This window comes from Pholcus phalangioides, unplaced genomic scaffold (assembly GCF_987345545.1).
Source record: "Pholcus phalangioides strain wild (caught in Gottingen) unplaced genomic scaffold, Ppha-v1.0 ptg000017l_1, whole genome shotgun sequence".
NCBI classification, from domain to species: Eukaryota; Metazoa; Arthropoda; class Arachnida; order Araneae; family Pholcidae; genus Pholcus; species Pholcus phalangioides.
Genome location: NW_028301610.1, coordinates 58,205,693 through 58,229,574, shown reverse-complemented (window position 1 = coordinate 58,229,574; position 23,882 = coordinate 58,205,693). Strand labels below are relative to the sequence as shown.

At 37.2% G+C, this 23,882-nt stretch overlaps 1 protein-coding gene across 1 annotated transcript in view; it reads left to right on the top strand.

Annotated features, from left to right (window-relative positions):
* Positions 1–23,882, top strand: part of LOC149074167 (saccharopine dehydrogenase-like oxidoreductase) — a 95,079-nt gene that overhangs the window by 27,627 nt on the left and 43,570 nt on the right. Inside the window, exons 6-7 of the mRNA XM_089246640.1 lie at positions 15,506–15,552; positions 19,366–19,505. Of these exons, the coding sequence (XP_089102766.1) occupies positions 15,506–15,552; positions 19,366–19,505 (187 nt within the window). The remainder of the gene's footprint in view (positions 1–15,505; positions 15,553–19,365; positions 19,506–23,882) is intronic.

Genomic DNA, 23,882 nt, shown 5'->3' with positions numbered 1-23,882 from the left:
CCAAGTTGCAGAAAATAAAAAAAAAATTGAAACATGCCAATCACAAGACCCTACTTTATAAATTTTTTAATGCTGTTGCTAAAGGTGAAATGTTATGATGGTTCAAGTCTTACGTAAACAAAAGAAAATGGAGAGCTAAGCAACTCTTTCAGTGAGTATACAACCATAACTAAAGTGATTCCCAGGACTGTGTTTTGGGTCTGATACATTTTATCATTTTTATTAATGCTTTTTGTTCAGTGAAACTGTTCAGTAAAATAATGAATTCATTTCAGTCGACAGCTCATAATCATAGCAATAACTATAATGCTTTCATGTATGCAAAAAGCATACAAAATTATGAAAATATATTTTAAGACTGTTTTCATAGAATACAATATAAATAATGACATGAATGGGAAATATTGGGATAATTTTAATTGCGGCTAAAAACAAATCAGACATTTTTTCATGATGTCAGGGAACAAAAAAAAACCATATATGTGTATCTGCTCTGTGAGAATATACGTATTTATATGTGTATATGTCCCAGACCATGTAGTCGGAAATGCAGGTTAATTAATGATAATATCAACAGTATTGACAGGGAATTACCCTCCTCTGACTTGGATGGCTTCTTGATTGACACTAAATCACAGGGCAAATTAAAATGTGTGCTATAAATGCCAGGAGCTTGGGTAATAAGAAAGATCTTTTAGAAACTATGATAGCTGTGGAGGGACTGGATTTTATAGCCATTGCAGAATCTTGGGCAAATGATAGGGATGAATCTATCTTACGCATCTCAGGATACGATTCATTTTTTACGAAATAGATCCCATAGGAAAGGGGAAGGAGTCTTGATATATGTGAAATTATTTTTGAGAGAGTGTGGCGAGGCTAGAGAGTGTAACGCGTGCAGAAAAGTGATATTTGTTGTATTATCACTTTATTTAAATCAAGAAACAGTATATACACAAACACACAGAGCAAGATATACACATTGCTTGTCTGTTCCCCCTGCCATCCAGACAGCTTTGACTGCTCCATTCCCTGGCTGGTGATGATGATTATTACACATCTCCCCCCCCCTCCTTTTTTTTCATAGGTTGAGCCTATTAGAGGGTAGAACAATCCTTCCACTTCTAGTTACATATGTCACCCTGACAGCTGAGTTGTCACTTGAATTTGCTGCAGGACAATGTTCCAATGAAGGAAAGTCCAATTCTTTTTCTTTCTCTGAGCGGAAATTTGGTGATGGTATTAGATGTCTCATAAAAAATTTCTTCTATAGATGTTATTTCCCGACTTAATCAGATAAGATCTTGGGAATGAAGTCTTTTTTAGAACTACACCAGTAGCTCTTCTGTCAGTTATCCGTACTACTTTTTCTTCCTGTAATTTCTTTAGATCTCTCATTGCATGTCTTTGGTTGTAGTTTTGGCATTGTCTTTCGACTCTCCTTTCTTCCTTGACCTCGATGGTTTTTCTCTGCTGCTTGTGGTTGCAATTGACCTTTAGCTATTGGCAAAGTTGTTTTAATTCTTCTACCCATCAACAACTCGGCTGGACGGAATCCATTTTCTAGATCACTTGCTCGATATGCCATCAAAGCAATGTATGGATCTTCCGACTTCTTAATCAGCATTTTAACGGTTTTAACTGCTGACTCAACCAGTCCATTACTTTGAGGAAACTTTCGGCTACTAGAAATGTGTGTGAATCCATGCCCTTTAGAAAATGTTTGAAATTCCAATGTTCTCACTGATTAAACTGAGGCCCATTGTCTGATAGAAAAATATCTGAAATGCCATGTCCAGCGAATGTGGACTTGCAATGGTTTATGATTTCAGCAGCTGTCAATCTATCAAGTTTTGCAATTTCAGGAAAACAATAATAGTAGTCAGCTAAAAGAAGATACCACAAATTCTTGCACTTGAACAAGTTCATACCAATCATCTCCCATGGTCTTTCAGGAAATGGTGTTGGAATGAGAGGTTGGTGTCTGTTCTTGGATAGAAGCCATGTAATTTTTTACCTTTTCTTTTATTTCTTTACTTATTCCAGGCCAATAGACAGAACATCTGGCTCTAGCTCTGCATTTTGTAATTCCAAGATGACCTTCATGAATCTGATTTAGAACTTCACTTTGTGATCGAGGAATGATGATTCTATAGCCTCTCATCACTATCCCATCCTGGATAGAGATTTCCTAACGATGTTGCCAGAAAAGTACACAAAATGAATCTACATCTTTCTTTGCAGGCCATCCCATCATTGTACATGATGAAAGTTTCTGACAAACTTCGTCAGCAAGTTGTGCTTCTTTCAGTTCTTCCAGTCTTTTCGATGAAGCTGGTAGAGTCTCTTTAACCATTTGGACATATGCATCTATTTCGTCTTCCAATTCATTTGTCTTGTTTGGGTATACTTGAAGACTCCTGGATAAAGCGTCTGCTACATACAGTTCCTTTCCTGGAATGTGAACTATGTCATAAGAGTATCACATCATCCTCAATTTGATCCTTTGTAGCCTTAGTGACAAATCATCCAAATGTTTTCTGGAGAAGATAGGAATCAGAGGTTTATGATCACACTCTATCTTGAATCTAGATGATCTTTAAATTTCTCATAACCCCACGCAATAGCTAAGGCTCCCTTTTCGATTTGGGCATATCGAGTCTCAGCTATGCTTAAAGTTCTGGAACCATAGGCAATAACACCAATCTGACCATCATCTTGCTTTTTACGTAAGGTGGCTCCCAAACCATACGAAGATGCGTCAACAGTAACTATGGATTCCTGGTTAGGATTGAAGATTTTCAAAACAGGATCAGATGACAGTATCTCCTTCCATTTGAGAAAAGCATTCTGCTCTCTGAGGTATATCCCAGACAAAATCTATTTTGTTGCTGAGAGGCATAGTTACAGCTTCTGCATAATTTGGAACGAAAGGAGCCAAGTAATTCGCCATGCCCAACATCTGTTTCAATTCCTTCTTATTTGTTGGTGACTTATACTCCTTGATAACAATGATTTTCTCATAATCTGGGTTAATTCCTTAGCTATCAATGATGTGACCAAGAAATTTAAATTTTACTCATTGAGAAGATACATTTTTCTTTGTTCAAAGTCAAATGAACATTCTTCAGTTTCTGGCAAACTTCTCAATCTCACATTGTGCTCTTCTTGAGTAGACCCCCAAACTAGTATATCATCCATGTGACAAACTGTTCCGCTTGTGTTTTCTAGAATTTTAATTTGTATCATTCTTCTTTGGAAATGTTCTAGAGTGGAAGAGATTCCAAAGGGCAGCCTAAGATATCTGAATCTTCCAAACGGAGTAATAAATGTTGTGAGATAAGATGACTTTTCATCCAATGGGATTTGCCAGAATCCTGAATTTGCATCCAGTTTTGAGAACACTTTAGCACCAGATAAGAGATTTAGTGTGTATTCCACTCTGGGTAAGGGATGCAATTCCCGTAGAACATTTTTGTTCGGCTTGATCAGATCCACACAAATTCTCACCTTTCCGTCACTTTTGGGCACTATGACGACAGGAGAGCACCACTCTGTTGCTCAGTGACTGGAGTTATGACCGGTTCAACCATTCTTTTTATCTCAATTTCTGTCTTTTTCAAAAGAGGTATAGGTACTCGTCTTGGCAATGTTACTGCAGATGGAACAGCATCAGGCTTGAGTTGTATGGAATAGCATTCTTTCATCCTTCAAACAGTTTCGGAAACTCTTTGTTTCGGATCTATTGCAGTAATCTGTTGAACAGCACTGATATTGGGTCCTAAGCCAAAGGATTTCAAGCCATTGAAGACATAGATTTCTTCTGTGCATTGCTTGTTTACATAGCTCAGCGGTAATTCAAACATGCCCATCACTTTTAACGGAGTGTTATCTGGACCACAGAGAGTTCTATCAGCTGGTTTCCAATTCAATTTCTGAAACAACTTATGATACAAAGTTGCAGGTATTACTGTATGATCTGCTCCGCTATCTAGTCAAAATTTCAATTTCTTATTCATAATATAAACAAAAACTCTCCAATCCTGGTTTGTGTTGTCTCGAATATGACCCAAGAACAAAATTTTTGAACGCTGGTTTAGTTTCTTTGCTAAACAAATGTTTTTCCAAAATGTCCCAGTTTCAAACATTCAAAACATTTGGCATCTCTAGCTGAACACAATCTTCTCTCATGTTTCTTCTTGCTAAACCATTTGCATGTCTCAGAATGTTGGGAATCTGAAAAGTTCTTGCTCTTTGGTTTATTTTTTACTCCAGACTTTCGAGATTGAAAGTGATCAGATTTTCTTGAAGACATTGCATGTATAAGAACTGTGTGGTTTCCATTTCATTAAGCTTATGTTGTTGCTGCTTGATTGATTCACTATGCCTAACTTGTTTTACTGCTTTTGTTAGTGTAAGTTTGGCATATTCAATTGCAACCTTTTCCTCAGAGGTTTATCTCGAATACCAACAACAATACGATTACGCATGATTTATTCATGCAATTCTCCATAATCACAATGCTCAGCAAGGCTGTATAGAGCAGTAATGAAGTTGTTTACTGATTCTCCTTCTTGCTGTACACGCTTGTTGAACTGTTCTCGTTCAAAAATTGTATTCTTTTTAACAATGAAATTATCAACTTTTACAAAGTTTATAGTTTCCCCTTTCAGCATCGGTCAATTTGAAAGAAGTGTAAATGTCCTCAGCTTGTTCACCCATATAAATAAGTGAGTTTGCCTGCTCTTCTCCCGTCTTGGTGGAAAGTCCAGAAGCTATCCAGAGTCTCTGGAAGAAAGTTATCCATTTTGACCAGTTTGCAGGTGTTGAAAATATAAAATTGTCCGGCTGGTTCATCTGTATTTGCTGGAATTGCAAAAAGCAAGTGCTCTGGATCAGCCATGCTTACTTTTCAGATTGAAAGTTCCTTGCGAGTACTGATTTTCATCTACTTGATGTAGAGATGTGAGGTGAGAATATTCTTGGAAAACAAGAATATTCTCCTGGATGTAGAAATTGGAGAATAATCGAGAATATTCATTTTTCTTTTAAATAATTTAAATTTTTTTACTAATTTTGTTTATATTGTGAAATATAAATCAGTTTTCATTGCCTGAAATATTTACAACAAAACAATTTTTGGTATAATCACCCCCCAATGACAACTTTTAGTTCGAGATGAGAGGTTCATGACCAGGTCATGATGAGAGGTTTTAAAAGTTTGGTTACAAAGATTTTAGAGAGAAACCTTTAGATTAAAACCTTAAAAAATTATTTTAAAATTAGATAAATTTTCAGAAATAAGTTCAAAACAAAAGAAATTAAACGAAAGTTGATTGATAAAGGAAGCTATTTTTATACAATTACCTTCATTCTATGATACAGAGCTGTTGTTTTCTTCAATGTACATACACTTAAATTCTGTATCATTCATGTTTCTTTAAAAGTTGTGCAAATCCGCCCTGTTGGCTTAATTTTTTTGCTTTCAAACATTAATATTGTGGTGTCTATACAAACTTCAATATTCCCATCTTCTTGACGGGAAAAGAGATGGGGACAAAGAATATTCTTGAGTATATATTCTCTCATAGGACTACTATTATAAATTACTAGAGAATATTCTTATCAAAAATAATAATTATTCTCAAGTTATTTATTGAGATTATTTATTATAATACATGTTATTGTATATATTCGTGATAATACTCTCTGAAAAGATTTCGGTAACTGAAGGATGTTCTCATCGAGGAGAATATTCTCTGGAAGGACTATTATTAATAACTTCAGAATAATTCTTATTATTTTCTATAAGAATATTCCCCAGTAATTTATGAAAGTAGTCCTTCCAGAGAATATTCTCAAGGATATTATATGTAACTATATTATAAATAATAGAATATTCTCATCAAGAACTTATAAGAATATTCTCAAGTTATTTATAATACTAGTCCTCCCAGAGAATATTCTCGAGAATTTTACATCGCTAACTTGATGTGTATCAGAACATTTTTTCTGCTCACTTTATTTAAATCAAGAAAAACAGCATATACACAAACACGCAGAGAGCAAGATATACACATTGCTTCTCCATTCCCCCTGCCATTCAGATGGCTTTGATCATCTGGTGATGATGATTATTATTACACAATATTGAAACTACAGTAGAACATTGATTATCCGAACATCAATTTTCCGAACAACTCTGTCAGCCAAACACCTTTTCAACCTAACTCATTTTCAGTTTTCTATAGTAAATGATGCTGAACTGAACACAGTCGATATTTTCTTGGAATTTGAATCCTCTCATCTCCCAACTCGATAGCCTTGTTCTATTGTACAATAATCCACTTCCAAACAATTGTACATACTGTACCTGTGAGCTATAGATGTAAACAATGGCTGATCTGGGTACATTGTTTGTAGTTATAAACGATTGACAAGCAAACAAATGCGTGAATTAGAGCAGATTTAGCTGCCATCTTTTTTTCTTGTCTATGAATTCATCCTAATCCTGTGGGTGTGCCTTAATGAAAGAGAGGCGAGGATCTTTTTGACAACAAAACAGTCTTGTTGGGAGGGGGGCAAGTATCTGTCCTAGCTTGCTTAAAAACATATATTTTTCAATCTTTCTTTAGCTTTAGTAGTGTCAACACTTTTCGTCTTTCTCAAGTGAAGAATGGCGACAAAACGAAACATGTTGTTTTAGACATAAAAAAAAGTGGAAATTGCAAAAAGATTGAAAGTGCGCGATGGTGGAAACTTGCAGCTGAATACGGACTACGTGTGGTGTAACATGAGGGGCCCGCCAGTTACTGATGGGAAGTCCCACAGATCGCCAGTGGAGGTTCTGCACGGGATCTTCATCGAACTCAAAATATAATAAATATTGTGCAATATCAAAATGTGATGTTTTGCAATGTAATTATACAAGAATAATGTGCAATGTTTTTACCTTCATGCCGTCTGTGGGCTGCGGACCACTTCACGGTCAATAATTTCATAACAATTTCAATGTACAGTAGGCCTATTATTGCAGATCCTGGCCAGGTCGTCAATGTTTACTTCTTCTATGTTGCCAACTTCCGTATGTCAAAAGTTGAAAATAGTGTTTTATTCCATATAATAGGGTTGTTAATAAATGGAATAGCTTTCTCCGGAGGTAGTAAATTCTAACACAACTGACACATTTAAAAAGAAATACGATTAGCGTGTTGGGGTAAATCGAGAAGCTATCCATACTTAGAATAAGACAACCATAAGTATTCTTTATGGGCATTGTATAATATTTTATCATGTGTATATATTGTTTATAATGTTTCTAATTACATTTTTAATTGGGTTGCTTTATTTTTGAAATATATGACATCCATATTTGTTATGGGCATCTTTTCTCAGCCACCTTGTTGGGCACTTTGCCTGTTGTGGCGTTGTATTTGTATATGATATCTAAATGAGTTTTATTGTTCAGTATGTTAAGTTTTTACAGGCTATTGATTCTGCTGTCTGATTGGTTCTTGGAATATGGTGGTTTTTCCTTAAAAGCCACCACACTGTGCAGAGAAAAAGGCAGATCTAAAAATACACACAAAGTTCAGCACTTAACAAGGCATCTCACCTCGTGCAGAGTACGTCATTATGTTCTGGTGAGTCTACAGTCTAACTAGGTTGAATGCAATGACCTAGAGGCTCTTGTTCCTAACAGCCGTGGGACGACGAGAGATAGAGTATTAGCTTTCTCTTTGAGACATCGACTCTTCACTGAAACCTGGTCTTGTATACCTCACGTGGAGAAGGGAGACCTCGACGAGGACAGCGGAGCAGGACTGATGCCATCATAGAACCTCCATCACGTTATATGCTGAGCTGACACCATCTTGAGACTCGACTACTTGGGACACTGGCCGGTGTGGCATCCACACAGTTAGGAAAACTGATGTGTAGGTGCAATGAACTCAGTCTAACAGATTGACAGATCGGTGAGACCTAATCCATTTGATGTGCAAAATTTACTAAAGCTAAAACTCTAAAAAATTGTTGCTTATTTTTAATCCTTTTAACTGGTTAAAACTTTAAGAAGTGTAAAAAAACTTTAATGTTAATAAATAATATTAGTGGAAAAAATATTGTTTGTTTCATTGTTATCATTCACAGGGGCTAACCTTATGTTGGAAAAAGAGAATCTGTGAAATAGAATCTGTGATGTAACGACGGCAGGTACATTACAGTGGCAACCATCAGGGATTAAAAAAAAAAATTGCGATAAAATAAAAAAATTTGCAGCCAGTTTGAAAGCAGCAGATGGACTAGTCTCGTGAAGTTTTTTTTAGGAAGTGATGCCTGTATTTTCATGGTTTGAACACAACCACTGAAGAGGATCAAAATCTTCCAGATTCGAAAGAATGCTTAGATATGTGCTTGAGAAACTGCCTGTATTCCAGTCCTGTCATGAAGAGGATGTGTCTCAGTGGTTGAAAATTGATAGTAATGATCCAGGATATCATTTTTTGGATGACAGAAAAATAATTAAAGTGACCGATCAAGTTGATAAGGATGACTGTGAAAGTGATGAAGATCAACCAACGGCAGATGTAATAACACACAGTGAGACAGAACAGCATTTCACAAAATGTCTCGTGGTTAAAATCACGGCCTAACGCTGACCCGCTTCAATGTTTAATATTGAAACTATTATGGGATGAAACTGCAAAATCTCATATAAGCAATTAAAGACAGATTCATTTTTTTGAATAGTTTGACGGCATTATTTGTCATGTGCATATGTATGTATATATGTTTTACCATTTTATTTTTTCTTTTATAATTTTTTTCTTTTGTGATACACTGCTTTTTTTTCATTTACTTTTCAGAATAAATCAATTAAATTTAATTATTTTAAGGTTTTTATTGCTGAATTTCAGTTTATTCCTTTGCATTATTGAATTGCTTTCGAAATCGATTTTCTGAAATTTTCACTTTTATATGGGTTGAGCTTGAAAACAAAAAACGTCATCAACTTATTGTTGGGGTTTGTTACAATCCTCCGAATAGGGATCCAAACTACACTGCTCAAAACAATTAGAGGAGCAGGCAAAAAAGTGAAGAAAACCGTGCGAGACAACCACGTATTGGCATACAATGGATAGTACACACGTATCAATGCGCAATACAGAAAAAAAGACGTAAAAAAATTTGGAATTAAGCTTTAATTCTTTGAAAATATGGAAAAAACATGAAAAGATGATTTAGGGCAACAATTTGGTTACATGTAAACTATAAAAAAAAGTACTGTTTAGACATGATGCATGAGTTTTAATAGGGCGTGTGGTCTCCTCGAACAGCTAAGACTGCTGCACACCTGTTTGCCATGGATGCGATGAGGCTATCAATCAGACTTTGGGAAATACTGTTCCACTCCTCAAGAAGTGCAATCTGCAAGTCTCGGACAGTAACAGGCGGTCTTGGTCGCGCAGCAATGCGTAGTCCGAGCATGTCCCAAACATGCTGACATGCTCGATTGGATTCAGGTCAGGAGAGCACGCTGGCCATTCCGTACGCTGTATTGTTTCAGCTTCAAACATGTTCTCCACCAGACGTGCTCTATGCGGTCGGGCATTATCATCCTGGAAAACAAAGGAATCTCCAATGGCTCCAGCGTAAGGGATGACATGAGGTCGCAGTATCTCGTCTGCATACCTTCGGGCCGTCAAAGTGCCATTCCGAATGATATGCAGGTCTGTACGTCCGCCTATGCTGATTCCATCCCATACCATCCAACCAGCTCGTCTGTATTGTGACCTTTCACGAACGAATGCGGGGTTATTTCGAGTGCCCCTGTCCCTCCAGAACACGTCGGGTGTCACACTCCAGACTGAATCGGGACTCGTCTGTAAACAGCACTTGGCTCCAATCATGTTGCTCCCAATCTCGATGTTCAGCAGCTCATCTTCTTCGGGCCGCATGGTGGCGTGGGGTCTACGCAATGCAGACCATTGGCCTACGTGCATAGAGCCCTCCCTCATGAAGCCGATTACTTACTGTTTAGCTGGACACCCTTCGTCCTGTTGCCAAGAGCAACCGTCTTTGCAGATGCGTAGCATTCTCTGTTTTGTTTCGACGGGCTGTTAACCGTGTATACCGGTCATCAGTTGCTGTAGTGGCGCACGGCCGACCTTGCCCTGGTCGACGTCTAACATTTCCTGTTTCTTGGAATCTATTCCACAGCCTTACAACAACACTTCTGGTGACTCCAACAGCGTCCGCGACACTACGTTGTGTTTGCCCGGATTCCAGTCTGCCTATAACACGCCATGCCATGGATTCCGGTAAATCACATTGTTGAGACATCCTCAAGTCACCTTGTCTCAAAAAAAAAAATACTGCGCAATCGAATTTCACAGTTACGGCAGTAAAACAGACGTTTCTGCAACATGCCGATTTCTGCCCTTATCTCCTTTTTCTGGTTTTTGACGTCATGAACTTTGATTTGCATATGAAATTTTCTTCTTCCGTTTTCTGCTAGGCTTTAAATTATGGATGATTCATTTTATGTTACTTATCGGTATACATCTTTGCATAATTTTGTTAAAACCATGTGCTCCCCTAATTGTTTTGAGCAGTGTACATCGCCAAACTTCATGATGAAATTTCCTACATGTGTAAGCATAAGAGGGTTGTAATACTAGGGGATTTCAATTACCCAGGTATAGATTGGGAGAATCTTTCAGCTAGAGATCAATATGAAAGAGACTTTCTTAAGTTGGTGCTCGATAATTTTTTTTATCAGAAGCCACTAGGGGTACCGGTATTTTGGATTTAGTTCTTACTAGTTCTGAGGATCTTGTTGAACATGTTTCGGTGGGGGGAAGAGTTTTCTTCCAGTGATCATCGTGTCGCCAGTTTTCTCTAACTTTTCTTCAGGTAAGGTTGATAACAAAAGACTGGTTCCTTGTTTTCGGAGAACTAACTGATGTTTCGAAAGAACAGTTAGTGTAAGTTTTCAAAAACCGGTTGGAATCAGTCGGGTGGCATGTCAATGGTAAGAATTTAATACGAAGCTATCCTCTATTTTGCAAGACATCATACCCTTTGTTCGAAAAAAAGTGTTTTTATATGGCGCCCTCTGTGGTTCACAGATAGCGTGCGTAACCTTTATCTTGAAAAGAAAAGAGCATCCAGAGAGTATAAAAGTGGACGAGGTGACCTGTCATTGTTTACTGATAAAAGAAGGGCGTTGAAGAAAGCGATAAGGGATAGGAAAAAGGAAGTTTTTAATCCAGGTTGGCAGATAATATTGGCTCTAACTCAAAATCATTTTTTAGGTACAACAATAATGAATGTAAGGGGATATTTGGCCCTCTCTCGATAGGAGGGTTTAAGGGTAGAGAGCAATGTAGGTATGTGTGTAGTGCTTTCAATGACTTTTTCGTGTCGGTCTTTAATAGAGGATACAATATTCAATGTACAGGTGTTGCACAGAGTAATAAAATCCTCAACGACATTCAAGTGGAAGACATGGAGGTCCTAACTCTTTTAAAAAATGTATGTGCGAGCAAAGAACCAGGACCAGACGTATTCTAGGGTCCTCAGGGAATGTGCTAATAAATTGTTGGGGCCAGTCGCACAGATTTACAGGAGTAGTGGGGCTGAGGGTATCGTCAAAGCTGTGTTTTGCATCCAAACTTGGTGTTTATCGCAATACAGTGTGGAATGTGAATGTACATGAGGCAAGTATGCACCCCTTCCACATGCAGAATGTCCTAGTGTTTATGCATAGAATACTATCCTCATTGGCTACAGTTTGTGAGGTGGATGCTTCAGGAATAAAGTAACAATCCACAATTTTTATCATTAGTGTTATTCATTAATGAAGTTTGGTTAAAATTTTATCATTCAAAGTTTGCTAATATTAGAGAGAGATAGATGGCTTTTTCTCAGCTCGAGATATCAAGGAAACAGTTATTTTCTGGATACAGTTCTTTCATGCTGAGGAGAACTCATCAAGAAAAATCATCACGTCTCTGCCTACACTCGAAAGAGCGTGAAATAAGGAAGGCAGGGTCATGTCTCCAGTGGTGTAGATGGTAGCATGCTTGCCCTGTATGCAAGAGGGCATGGGTTCGAGTCTCTGTGGAGACGTGATGACTTTTCTTCCAGTGTTCACCTCAGCATAATATCTGGAAAATAACTGTTTCCTTGCTAATATTGTTCTGATATATAAAAAGGGTAGTAGAGAAGCTGTGTCCAATTATCGTCAAGTGAGATTGATGAGCTCCCTCTCGAAAATTTTGGAAATTATCATCAAAAGGCAGTTTGTGAAGTGGATAGACGAGAATAATGTATTGTCGGATAATCAGCATGGGTTCAGCAAGGGGAAGTGTAACTAACCTCCTTTGCTTCTATGATTATGCGTCACTAAGGCTTTGGGTAAGAGCAAAAACATAGACGTTGTTTACCTTGATTTCCAGAAGGCATTTGATCCAGTCCAACATGATAAACTTTTGAAGTGTTTACACAAGATTGGGATTGGTGGCAACTTGCTGAATTGGATAGTCGTGGTTGAGAGGTAGGTCACAACGGGTTATGGTGAACCAGGACTAATCAGGTATCGACTGATTAGTCCTGATTGGACAGGTGTTGCTAGTGGAGTTCTTCAAGGAAGTGTCCTGGGCCCCATACTTTTTTCACTTTTATTGATAAACTCGATCACAGTATTGATGTGATTGTTAACAAATTCGCAGATGATGTGAAGCTAATGGGAGTAGTCGGAATCAAAGCGATAGGGAGTTGTTCCAGACCCACTTGAACAGGATTGTAACATGGGCAAATGAATGAAGCATGAAGTTTAGCATTGTCAAGTTCATGGTCGCTCATTATGGTTCGAACACAATCCACATTTCTCATACCAGTTGAATGGTGCCACTATCTCGAATGCAACTACGGTGACCGATTTTTAAATTCTCATTGATGAGCAGCTTAGGTTTTCTGAACATTGTTCAATGGTAGTAAAAAAAAAGTCAATAGAATTCTCAGTTTTATTTTCAAAACAGTGTCTTTGCCTTCTAAAGTCATTCTCCCCTTTTTCTTAGGCTTAATTTGTCCTGGACTGGAGTATGCTGTAAGGTTTTGGAGACCATACCTATGGAGGGACATAGACATGGTTGAAGGGGTGCAAAGAAGAGCTATGCGTGTCCTCGTTGGCACATACAGTTTGATTTATGAAGAGAGACTTAATGTTTTGAATGTTTACATTAGATGAACACATGTCGGGGAGATATGATCTAAGTTTTCAAAATTTTTAATGGCGTTTATAGGAACACATGGATAGGATGGACCAGGATTTATTAATTCACTGTCAATAAACTGCTTTTATAAAGTAATTGGACACCAGTATTGTTTGGTAAGGGACAATTCTAGGTTATCGTGTCGCAGGGAGTTTTTCCCTAATAGGGATGTTAATAAATGGAATAGCTTACCACTTGGTAAATTCTAACACTATTGCCACATTTAAAAAGAAATACGATAGCCTACATGTTGGGTTAAATCGAGAAGCCATCTATACTTAGAATAAGACGACCATAAATACATTTTATGGTCATTTTATGTATATATATACATATTGTTTATAGTTTTTGTAGTTGCATTTTAAATTGGATTGCTGTATTTTAGTAAAATAATGACATCCATAATTGTTATGGGCATCTTTTTTTCGGCCACCTTTTTGGGCATTGTGCCTGTTGTGGCTTTGTATTTGTATTTGTATCTGTATATCAGGTGTTTGTGAGTCATTAGCAGATCAAGTGTAAAATGTACAAACTTACTCAATGTATCAGAAAGAAAAGATACTGAACTATGGTGATTCACCAAAAATAAGATGCTTGTGGGTAATTATTATGGCCATTGTGAGATTCAGTGGAAAACCTAAAGTCATTTTGGGAAATTCTAAAAAAGCAGTCAATGGGAGAAAATATCTTGAAATGTTTTCATTACATAAAAAGTAAAAATCCAAGGGCTATCTCTTTTGGAAAATATGAAAGAAAAATTCCAAAAGGTTGTACATTTTGACAACTTAAGAAACAGTGATGTGTGGTAATCATGACATGTGTTTTTTCAGCTTACTTAATTTCAACAAATAAACATACATTTTTCATTAGAATTTTTAATTCTAATTCTGCCTGACGTGACTTTTTAAATTCAATATTGTGCATATAAGCATATAATACTCAATATTGAATTTGAAAAGTCGGAAGGGGCACCGAAACTACTTAAGTGCTTAGAGCCTTCAGACTTATTAATCCGGCCCTGCATGTAGGTATCTAGGTTGAAACTCAAATTTAAAATAGAAATTTAGATCCCAAAATTCACAGTGCCTTGTCATTCAAATTAACAAATAAATCTCCATATTCTGAATTTAAAAATGACCTATTCTATTACAACAATTTCTAATATTGAAGACTACTTTTAGATGATCATTCAACTGTATGAAAATCATACTTCAACTGGCATGAAATTCTCCTTTGCCTCTTCAGAGTTTAATTTCCTAGTTCAACACAACAAATTTTTGTTTTGTGATGCATATGCTTGGCATTCTATTTCATAACCATAATTAAATATTTTGCATCTTTATATGTTTGTAATTAATTGTTTAATTATGGTTGTGTATCTAGTTGATTGGTTGCCCAGTACATGCAATACTTCCTCTTGAGAACTCAAATTGATTTCTTTTCCTCCTCTCCTTTTACTCTTCCTCAAACCAAGGTTTGTGAATTTGTATGTGATTTTTTTATAATTCATAACTATTATTAATCCACATATTTTGCATTTTTGATGTTTGTGTGATTGGAAAATGTATCATCACATTGTCACAAATATATTCCATTTTGGAAAAAAAATGGACAAAATATTTTAAACTGTTTTTCTCTTGAAAAATAAATAATAATGTTTAGCTTCTGAAAAATTTGGCTAGCTCCTAAATTATTTTATGATTTGTCAAGCCCTGCTGCTAGAATTCCCCAACACAGTTCTGACATATCTCACCTATGCAAATGAGAAATATGCAGCAGTAAATTGACTTGAGGGGAATAGACATGGACTATCAAAAAGGGAAAAGAAAATCTGTTCTCGACTGATGCTGAAAGAGTTTTCTCTTGCATGATAAAATTCAAGATTTTTCTTATTGAAAATTAGATAAATAAAAACACAATACATTAATTTCTGATAATCAACAACTGCTGGGACTTTATCAGTCAAATTATTATTGGAATAGCAAGTTTTTTTGAAATGGAAAAGGAAGGCAGCCACACATGGATCTAGTGTGATGTGTAAGGAAAGATGACTAGATGTGTTGGATTGTCCCATGTTTTATAGAACAGACAAATTTTTTCCCATATTTATCTGGCTCTTGAGAGGAACAATTGCCCCCATTACTCCTCTAGATTCATTCTTGATGACATTGTCTTTAAAAATTATCATGAGTATATCAAAAACTTTTTTTTTAATTTTATTTCAGGTGAATTATGTTCTGTAGATATATATCTTAAATTCACTAGAGCTCCTGTAAGTATATTAATTAGTTTGCAGTTAATTTACCTTTTAATTTCATGGGCCAAACATAGATTGGCCAAAATAGATTGGCCACAACATAAATACCCATGATTCAGACATTTTTACTGCACTGCTGAATAAGTTAAATTCTGGTGATATTTGAAGCATGAAAAAATTATTTCCAGTACCTTTCTGTTAGCCAATCAGCATCACTCTTTGAGATTCACAAAATCAATAGTGCTATTCATACAGTATATCATACAGTTGTATGAATATTGTTTTTGTTCTAAAAAATTCTTTAATCCAACTTAAAATATTTGTGCTCATATATATATATATATATATATATATATATATATATATATACACATTTATATAATATATATATACACATTTATATAATATATATATACACATTTATATATATATATATATATATACACATACACACACATTTATATATATACATTTATATATTTGCCATTCTTGCATTTAATTCTCTTTCTGTGTAGTGAGTAGTTTTATTAAAATAATTATTTAATAATTAAATGTGTATAATATTGTACCCCCCAACTTGAAGCTATCTTAACTGACAATGAGGAAAATTAAATTATTTTCTGTGAAAAATGCATATTTCTCAAATTCAAGCATAACCATGAGATTATTGCTGAGATAGTTGATTATAACCCAGTAGTTACTACTAAGATTTATTTAATAAGAAGAATGCCATATGTAATGTAACTAATAGCTAATGCTATGATCGCATTGAAGACCAGAAGGTCTCTTATGAAATCATGTTCTCAGGCCACCGTCTGGTCATGTTTACTGTTACGGGACTAATTAAGACACTAGTAATAAGTAGGAACCCAAGGTTCACCAATTGGATTGACTACATAGAAAATCTTCAAGCACTGACATCTGGTCAGTTTGATAAGTTTTTCCTCTGTACTTATTTTCGAGTTGTCTGTTGACTAGCTGCAACATGTCATTCTCCAATCTTTTCACCAAGATTTTAAGACTACCAATGCTGATTCACAGAGATTAGTTCCTTGATGGTTAAAATAGCTGAGTAAAATGAGAAAGAATTGCAGAAGGCTTTTTAGTAGAGCTAAGAAAAAGTGGTGGGTGGCAGGAATATAAGACTGCACTCACCGCCTCTAATAAAGCTATCAGGGATTCTAGAGAGCCTTTTTGAGAAAATATAGTAAAGATATTGATATCTCTGCTATGGCAAGGTTGTTGAAAATATTGTCAAAAGACAAACTGTAGCTTGATGGTATTCAAGCTGCAGTTTCTACAAGGTTTCTTGTGGTGTATATTGTAGCACACTTGTCTGGATTGCTAGAGGACCAGGGTTAGATTCCTGTCAGGGAGCGGAAGACTTGTGTTTCCAAGTTGATCTTGGCATAATATCTAGACAGAAGTCTTTTTACTTGATATATTGGGAGTAGAAGAACCATCATAATAATTTTCAATTTCTGTATCAAACTAGATAAATAATTGAAAAACCTTATTTAAACTCTAGGCTGTTTGGTTCAGAAAAATTTTAGCTGTGTACAGAGTGTTCATAAACTGTTTAGAAAAAATTGGAGTGTTGACAGTACCCATCAAGATGAACAATATTTATGATGGAACCTATGGTCGCAATACACTCAGAGTGTCAGAAAAGCTTAACTTAGAAATACGTCCAACAAGCGTGAGTCCTCGCTTATAACATCATTTCTGCTGTGCTGGAGAATCCAAACTTTGAGGAACCAAACTTGATTCTTTAAAAGCCTTACATCCTTGATGCTTCAGATTATAATCTGATTATTACTGTGATGAAAATACCCCAAACAACTAGCTAAAGGCTATGGCGGATTACACATACGAGGAATTGGCAGATGTTCATTTAATGTATGCTCAATCATATGAAAATGTACTCAAAGAGAGCACAAAGATTGTACTGGAAGAGATTTCCAAGGCATCATATTTTACATCCTACCTTTGCCAGTGTGGATAGAAGACTGCTAGAAACAAGCTTGTTTGCTTTTGTGAAAAGAGATACCGGATGTCTGTGAAGTGCATGGACACTGAAAACAGAAGAGCACTTTTTTAAGAGATTTGCAACAATGCCTACCATAAGTATGCAAGCTGTGACATCCAAACTTGGTGTTTGTTGCAATACAGTGTGGAATGTGAATGTACATGAGGCAAGTATGCACCTCTTCCACATGCAGAATGTCCTAGTGTTTACATAGAATACTATCCTCATTGGCTACAGTTTGTGAGGTGGATGCTTCAGGAATAAAGTAACAATCCACAATTTTTACCATTAGTGTTATTCACTAATGAAGTTTCGTTTACGAAGACATTTTCAACATTCATTACAAACAGGTCTGGGCTGAAAGCAATCGTCACACCACCGTCTCTCATAAACGCTGGCAAATATTTGCTGTGAAAATCTGGGCAGTTCACCATGGTGATTGAGTGCTGAGACCTTACCTGTTGCCCATAGGCGGTTGCCCATAGGCGGAGATAGACTTGGAAGTCTGGGGGGGGGGGTGGGCTCGGTCATTATTGCTGGAGGGACACGATGATGATGTTAATCCATATATACATTAGATCAGTTGACTCCACCTTTGGCGCTGGGGGGGGGGGGGCGTATCTTCGCCCATGCTATTGCCAGAATGTCTGACTGACGCTGTGTACCCACCTGTTTCCTTTGGAGGAAGTGCTCCCTGGATCATTGCAGTCTGTTCCATTCATCACACAGAGCAGTGTTTCCCAAAGTGGGCAATATCGCCCCCTTGGTGGGTGATGGAATGGTTCGGAGAGGGAGGGGTGATAGAAGCTACACACGGATATAACGGGATCCTATGGGTTCGCTTGAGTTGGGGGCGATGAGGGGAAAAAAAATCCTGAAGAAGGTGGCAGTGGAATTAAAAAGTTTGAGAAACTATGACACAGAGGGACATTAGATTTTTGCATGATTGCACCCCAGTACACTTTAGCACTGCTACCTGAATATCAAGTATCTCGGACGGTGGATTGGACATGGTGGACCTGTGGCACAGCCTTCACACTCACCGGACCCACTGGATTTCTTCTTGTGAGGACACGTGAAAGCATTGGTGTACAAGATACCTGCAAATGCTAAAGAAGGTCTCGTCACAAGAATCCTTGTTGCAGCAGAAAAGATGGTGTGCCAGTCTTTCATTCCCTGTGAACTATACAACAACACCTTTGCACATCACTTTGAGCGTCGTCTTTGAGTCTTTCTCTGAACTGCACAGGATTGTAAAATTTATGATTTTGTTCTCTCTTTTTTCACTGTTGAAACTTCAACATGAACAGTTTACTTTATGCTTTTCTGATGCTCTGAGTGCATTGTGACCATTGGTTTCATTGCAAAATTTGTATTCATTGGTACTATCACACCTCAAATTTTTTGTAAACAGTTTACGACACCCTGTATAATTCCTAAGGAGAAATAATAAAATGTTTAAAGATATTTTATATATGTATAAGAAGATATTGATGTAGCTAACTTATATAGGCCTACATTGTAAAAATTCAAAGAATTAGGAAAAGAATAAATGTATTTTACGAGTCGTTTGTTTACTTTACTCTGTTACTTTATGGTTTTATTGTTGAAGAAACTTCAATATTTTTCAGACAATACAAAAATGATCATCTGAAGGATGCTGTAGTTCTTAAAATATATAACTTCCCACAATTTTAAGAAAATTTCCATCAAAGCTAACCCATTTTATATTTAATCTGAATTTATGAAAATGCATTATAAATTCACAATTTCATTGTATTTTTCTTCATGCTATTTAGGGTGCAACTGCCAATTTTGCTACATGGGAGTCTGCAATAAATGGATTTTTGCATGAATTTGAACTGAAATCCATTCGGAACAGAATAAATAATGAGTTATTCCCACAAAAGCCACCTACAAATGATTTCAATCAAAAAAAGTAAGTTAAACATGTTTAATAACTTTAACTCTGTGGTGTCCTTATAGAAAAATGACTAAAAGAACTAAACTGATAAGAACATACACCACCACCTAGTGTTGTGTAAGGGGAACTCTGGAAGTTCCACCCTGGACATCAAGTAGATAAGATGTCTCTATGTTCTGCTCCTTCCGCTTTATAAATTCTTCCTATCTATATATGTATGTAATCTATCTAAGTCTAATGTAATAATAAATGCTCATCAAAATAAATACCCATGTGTTATCTACTCGGCTCACATAAATGTTAAAGAAACACATCAAAATCAAACATGAACACCAAAACAGGCAAATTGCCCAATGAGGTGGCTGAAAAAAAAAAGATGCCCATAAAAAATATAGATGTCAAATATCACCAAAATATAGCAACCCAATATAAAGCATATATCACGAAAGAAAAAACTAATAATTAATACTATGTAATACAACTGCCCATAAAAAAGATTGATTGTCTTAGTCTAAGGATAGCTTCTCGATTTATTCCATTATGTTTAATCATACTTGTTTTTAAATGTGCCAATCGTGTTAGAATTCACGACCCCGAGAGGTAAGCTATTCCATTTATTAACATCCCTGTTAAAGGAAAACTCCCTGTGATACCACAACCTCGGATTGCCCCTTACTGAACAATACTGGTGTCCCCTTGTCAAAGTTGTTGATTGACAGTGTATTAATAACTCATGGTCCATCCCATTGAATATTTTAAACACTTCGATCATATCTGACACCTGCCTTCCTCCAATGTTAACATATTCAAGAAATTAAGTCTTTCTTCTTAGCTCAAGTCTTGTGTGCCAACAAGAGCATGCATAGCTCTTCTCTTCAACCAAGTCGACGTCCCTTTCTGTAGGTATGATCTCCAAAACCTTATAGCATACTCCAGTCCAGGATGAACTAAGCCTCAGAAAAGTGGAAGAATGACTTTAAGAGAACGCGAAGAGACCTTTTTCAGAATGAAACCAAGCATTTTATTTGCTTTTTTGATCATTGCTGAACAATGAAAACCTTGCAACAAATTCATCAACACATTCTGCCCAAGTTATATTATGAGAATTTACAAAACAAATAGTAAAACTAAAAAATAATAAATTAAAGTTCTCCCGTAAGACTTAGTAAAAGTAAGGCTTAGTAAGAATTTATCACTCACTGACCTTCACACCGTTGTTTCAAGCAAGCCTCAATGAGATGACCTGGTCAGCCGACCCTCCAATTCACCGCATCTGGCTATCAGAAGATCCTGTGACAAACATGTCTCACGGACGAGCGTAATTTAGTAAAACATAAAATAAAAAAATAGAACCAACGGGTCCTCACTGGTTATTTGTTACATACGGTAGAGAGGGAAATTCCTGACAACACCCAGCTTTATAAGCTTGGTTAAAGCGCCACCATCTCATTTGCATTTCTCAACATTCAGAACATCCAAGACCTACTTGATGGGAACAGTTTTACAATTTTATGCTATCAAAACCATTCTAATCTAGAACATCATGGTCAAGGCCATCCAGGCGTGACACAAACTGGCTCCGGTAAACATCGGAAATAACAATTTGTTACAACCTAAAGATAGCCGCTGTGGTGGTCGAGTGGTCATAGTGACAGACTTGCATCGTGGGGACCCGGATTCGAGTCCCACCATCGCCACAGTGGTGGTTGGCTGAAGTTGGTTTTCTGTGGTTCCCAACTTCGAGGTGCAAATGCGAGCCGATCTCCCCGTTAAAAAGTCTCGCCACAGAGAGCAACAGGCCTACAAACAGTACAAACATTCAGTCACTACATATTACTCACTTCACTTCTGAGATATAGATGGCAGCACTGAAAAATCATACACAACACTAGATATGCACTCAGACTGTTAGGTACACAACTTACAATTCCGGCACAACTCACTAGGTAGTAAATTGCCTATGGCGATAGACCTGAGTTGCGCTCGATTTGAAAAAAAAAAAAAAAAAAAAAACCTAAAGATGCTCATCAATGAGAATTCCCAAATCAGTGACCCTAGTTGCATCTGGGGCAATAATACCATTCATTTCATAAGTGAAACATGGGTTGTAAATATCAGAACCTCATTAGCAAGCTTCTAATTTACTAAGATGATACCCTCAGTAACACTATTTCTGTAAATCTGTGCAACTGGGGGACCAGTTGTACAGTTCCCTAAGAACCCTAGGATAAATATCATGTGGTGCTTTTTTGCTTGCAAATGCAAACTTTTTAGAAGTTTTAGGACTTCGACATCACAGGCCCATTATTTGGGGGTGGGGGGCAATTGCCCCCTGGCTTTAGAAAGTACACTAGAAATGGTATACAGTAAAATCTCCTCTAACGGCCAATTCTGAACAACAGTAATCTCTGCACAATGGCCACATTTTGTTTTAACCGAATATGTCCCATAGACTTAGCATTACAAGAAACCTCCAAAAAATGATTTCCGAATAACAGCCACTTTGGACATGGAGTCTGGAAAAAAGTATGCATATCGCTATGAGAAAAATATTTTTCAAGCTGATTTTTAAGGGATTTTCCTGCTCCCAGAACTCGGGGGGGGGGGGGGGGTAAAAGATTATGTATGTTTTTTTTCTTGAGTACAAATGCTAGATGGGTATATTGAAAGCAGTGGAGAGGAAAAAAATCTTGGAGATAATATAGGGAACAACAGAAGAGACAGGTTGTCACCACTCTAATGACTAGAGAAATGTGCAAGTTCACTGCACTCCCTAGTCCAAGGGATGGTTCCATCCAAAAGATGTGCTTGCAAATAGGAATAGAAATGGTGAGGGTATTAATCTTTTGTATGGATGTATGTATCAATCTTTTCTTTAACAACAATGTATGTCAGCGCCTATGTTTTCACCTATCGGATTAGACTCGGCAATGCCCTGGAAAGGTCTAGCTTATAGTTTCCTTAACTTTTTGTTCCGTCTCCCCCCTTCAACATTTTTTTGTTCTTGTCGCCCCTAATTCAAGCCAACCCATAGGATCCTATACTAAACCCATAGCTTCTACCGCTCCTTGAATCATTCTAGCGCCCCCAGGGAGTGATATTGCCCACTTTGGGGAACACTGGTGTAGTTGAAGGTCCAGTGTGAACAAAGAACTACACTCATGTCCATAAATTAAGGATAATTCAGAATCACACGGAAATCGAAATCTAAAGTAAAAATTTCACCTGTAGAATTATCACACACATCTGCAAGGATGACATGCAAATTTCAGGAAGCCACCAGATGATGCCGATAGTACGTCATAATGACGAGAGTGGAAGAGGGGGGTATATAAGGAATGGGGGCAAAGAAGTAAAATTGTTCACAAGAGTTCTGTAAGGCGCTCAGTGCCATAAGCGAATAGTTATGACACAGAGGGCGCATGTGGATGATTTTTTACGTGGTGGAATTATCGGCCGCCTGGAATGTGGGCGTACTCCGATGGAAGTATCCGAGGAACTTGGAATTGCCCAAAGTGTCATCTCTAGGCTTTGGCAATGATTCCAAGATAACGGAAATGTCAGTAGACGTTACAGTACAAGTCGCCCCCGATTACAACGTCGAATGAAGACCGGTATTTGGCAGTAACTGCTAAAAGAAGCAGACGGAGCACAGCATCCGACCTGTCTCAGCTATCTGCAGCCACGGGTACCACAGTTTCAAGGCAAACCGTGTACAGACGTTTGGGAGATATTGGTCTATATGCTCGCAGGCCTGTCAGACGTGTTCCGTTCACTGCAACTCACTGTCGGCAGCGATTAGCCTGGAGTAGAGAACATGCAATGTGTACATTGTCACAGTGGGCTTGTGTGATGTTTTCCGACGAGTCCAGGTTTAGCTTGCAGTCTGATTCACGTCGGACTTTCATATGGAGATTGCCAGGTACCCGTTACCACCAAGACAACATCATTGAACGACACCGTTATGGTGGTGCAGCATTGCTCGTTTGGGGTGGAATTATACTGGGTTCCAGAACAGATCTGCATGTTCAAACCGGAACCATGAAAGCCCAAACATTCATCATGCTGGAACAACATGTACGTTTGTTTAGGGGTGCCATTGTAACGTTACCAATTGGGCTCCCGTGGAAATCGTCCTTTATTCTAGTCATTGTTTATATATTTTGTCTCCGGGATCGACCGGTAGGATCGTGTGTACGCCGATCGGTCTCCAATTTGTTATGTTTGGTTGCCAGATTCAATATTATAATGTTTACAATATTTCCTTTTCTCATGAAATTATGTAAATCAGATACAAGCTAATACCGCACCTTCAATGTTGTGATTGGTTCTTCAGTAAGGCATTGTGGGAATGCTGCTATATAAAAGCCAGCTAGAGATGTGCTGACCCAC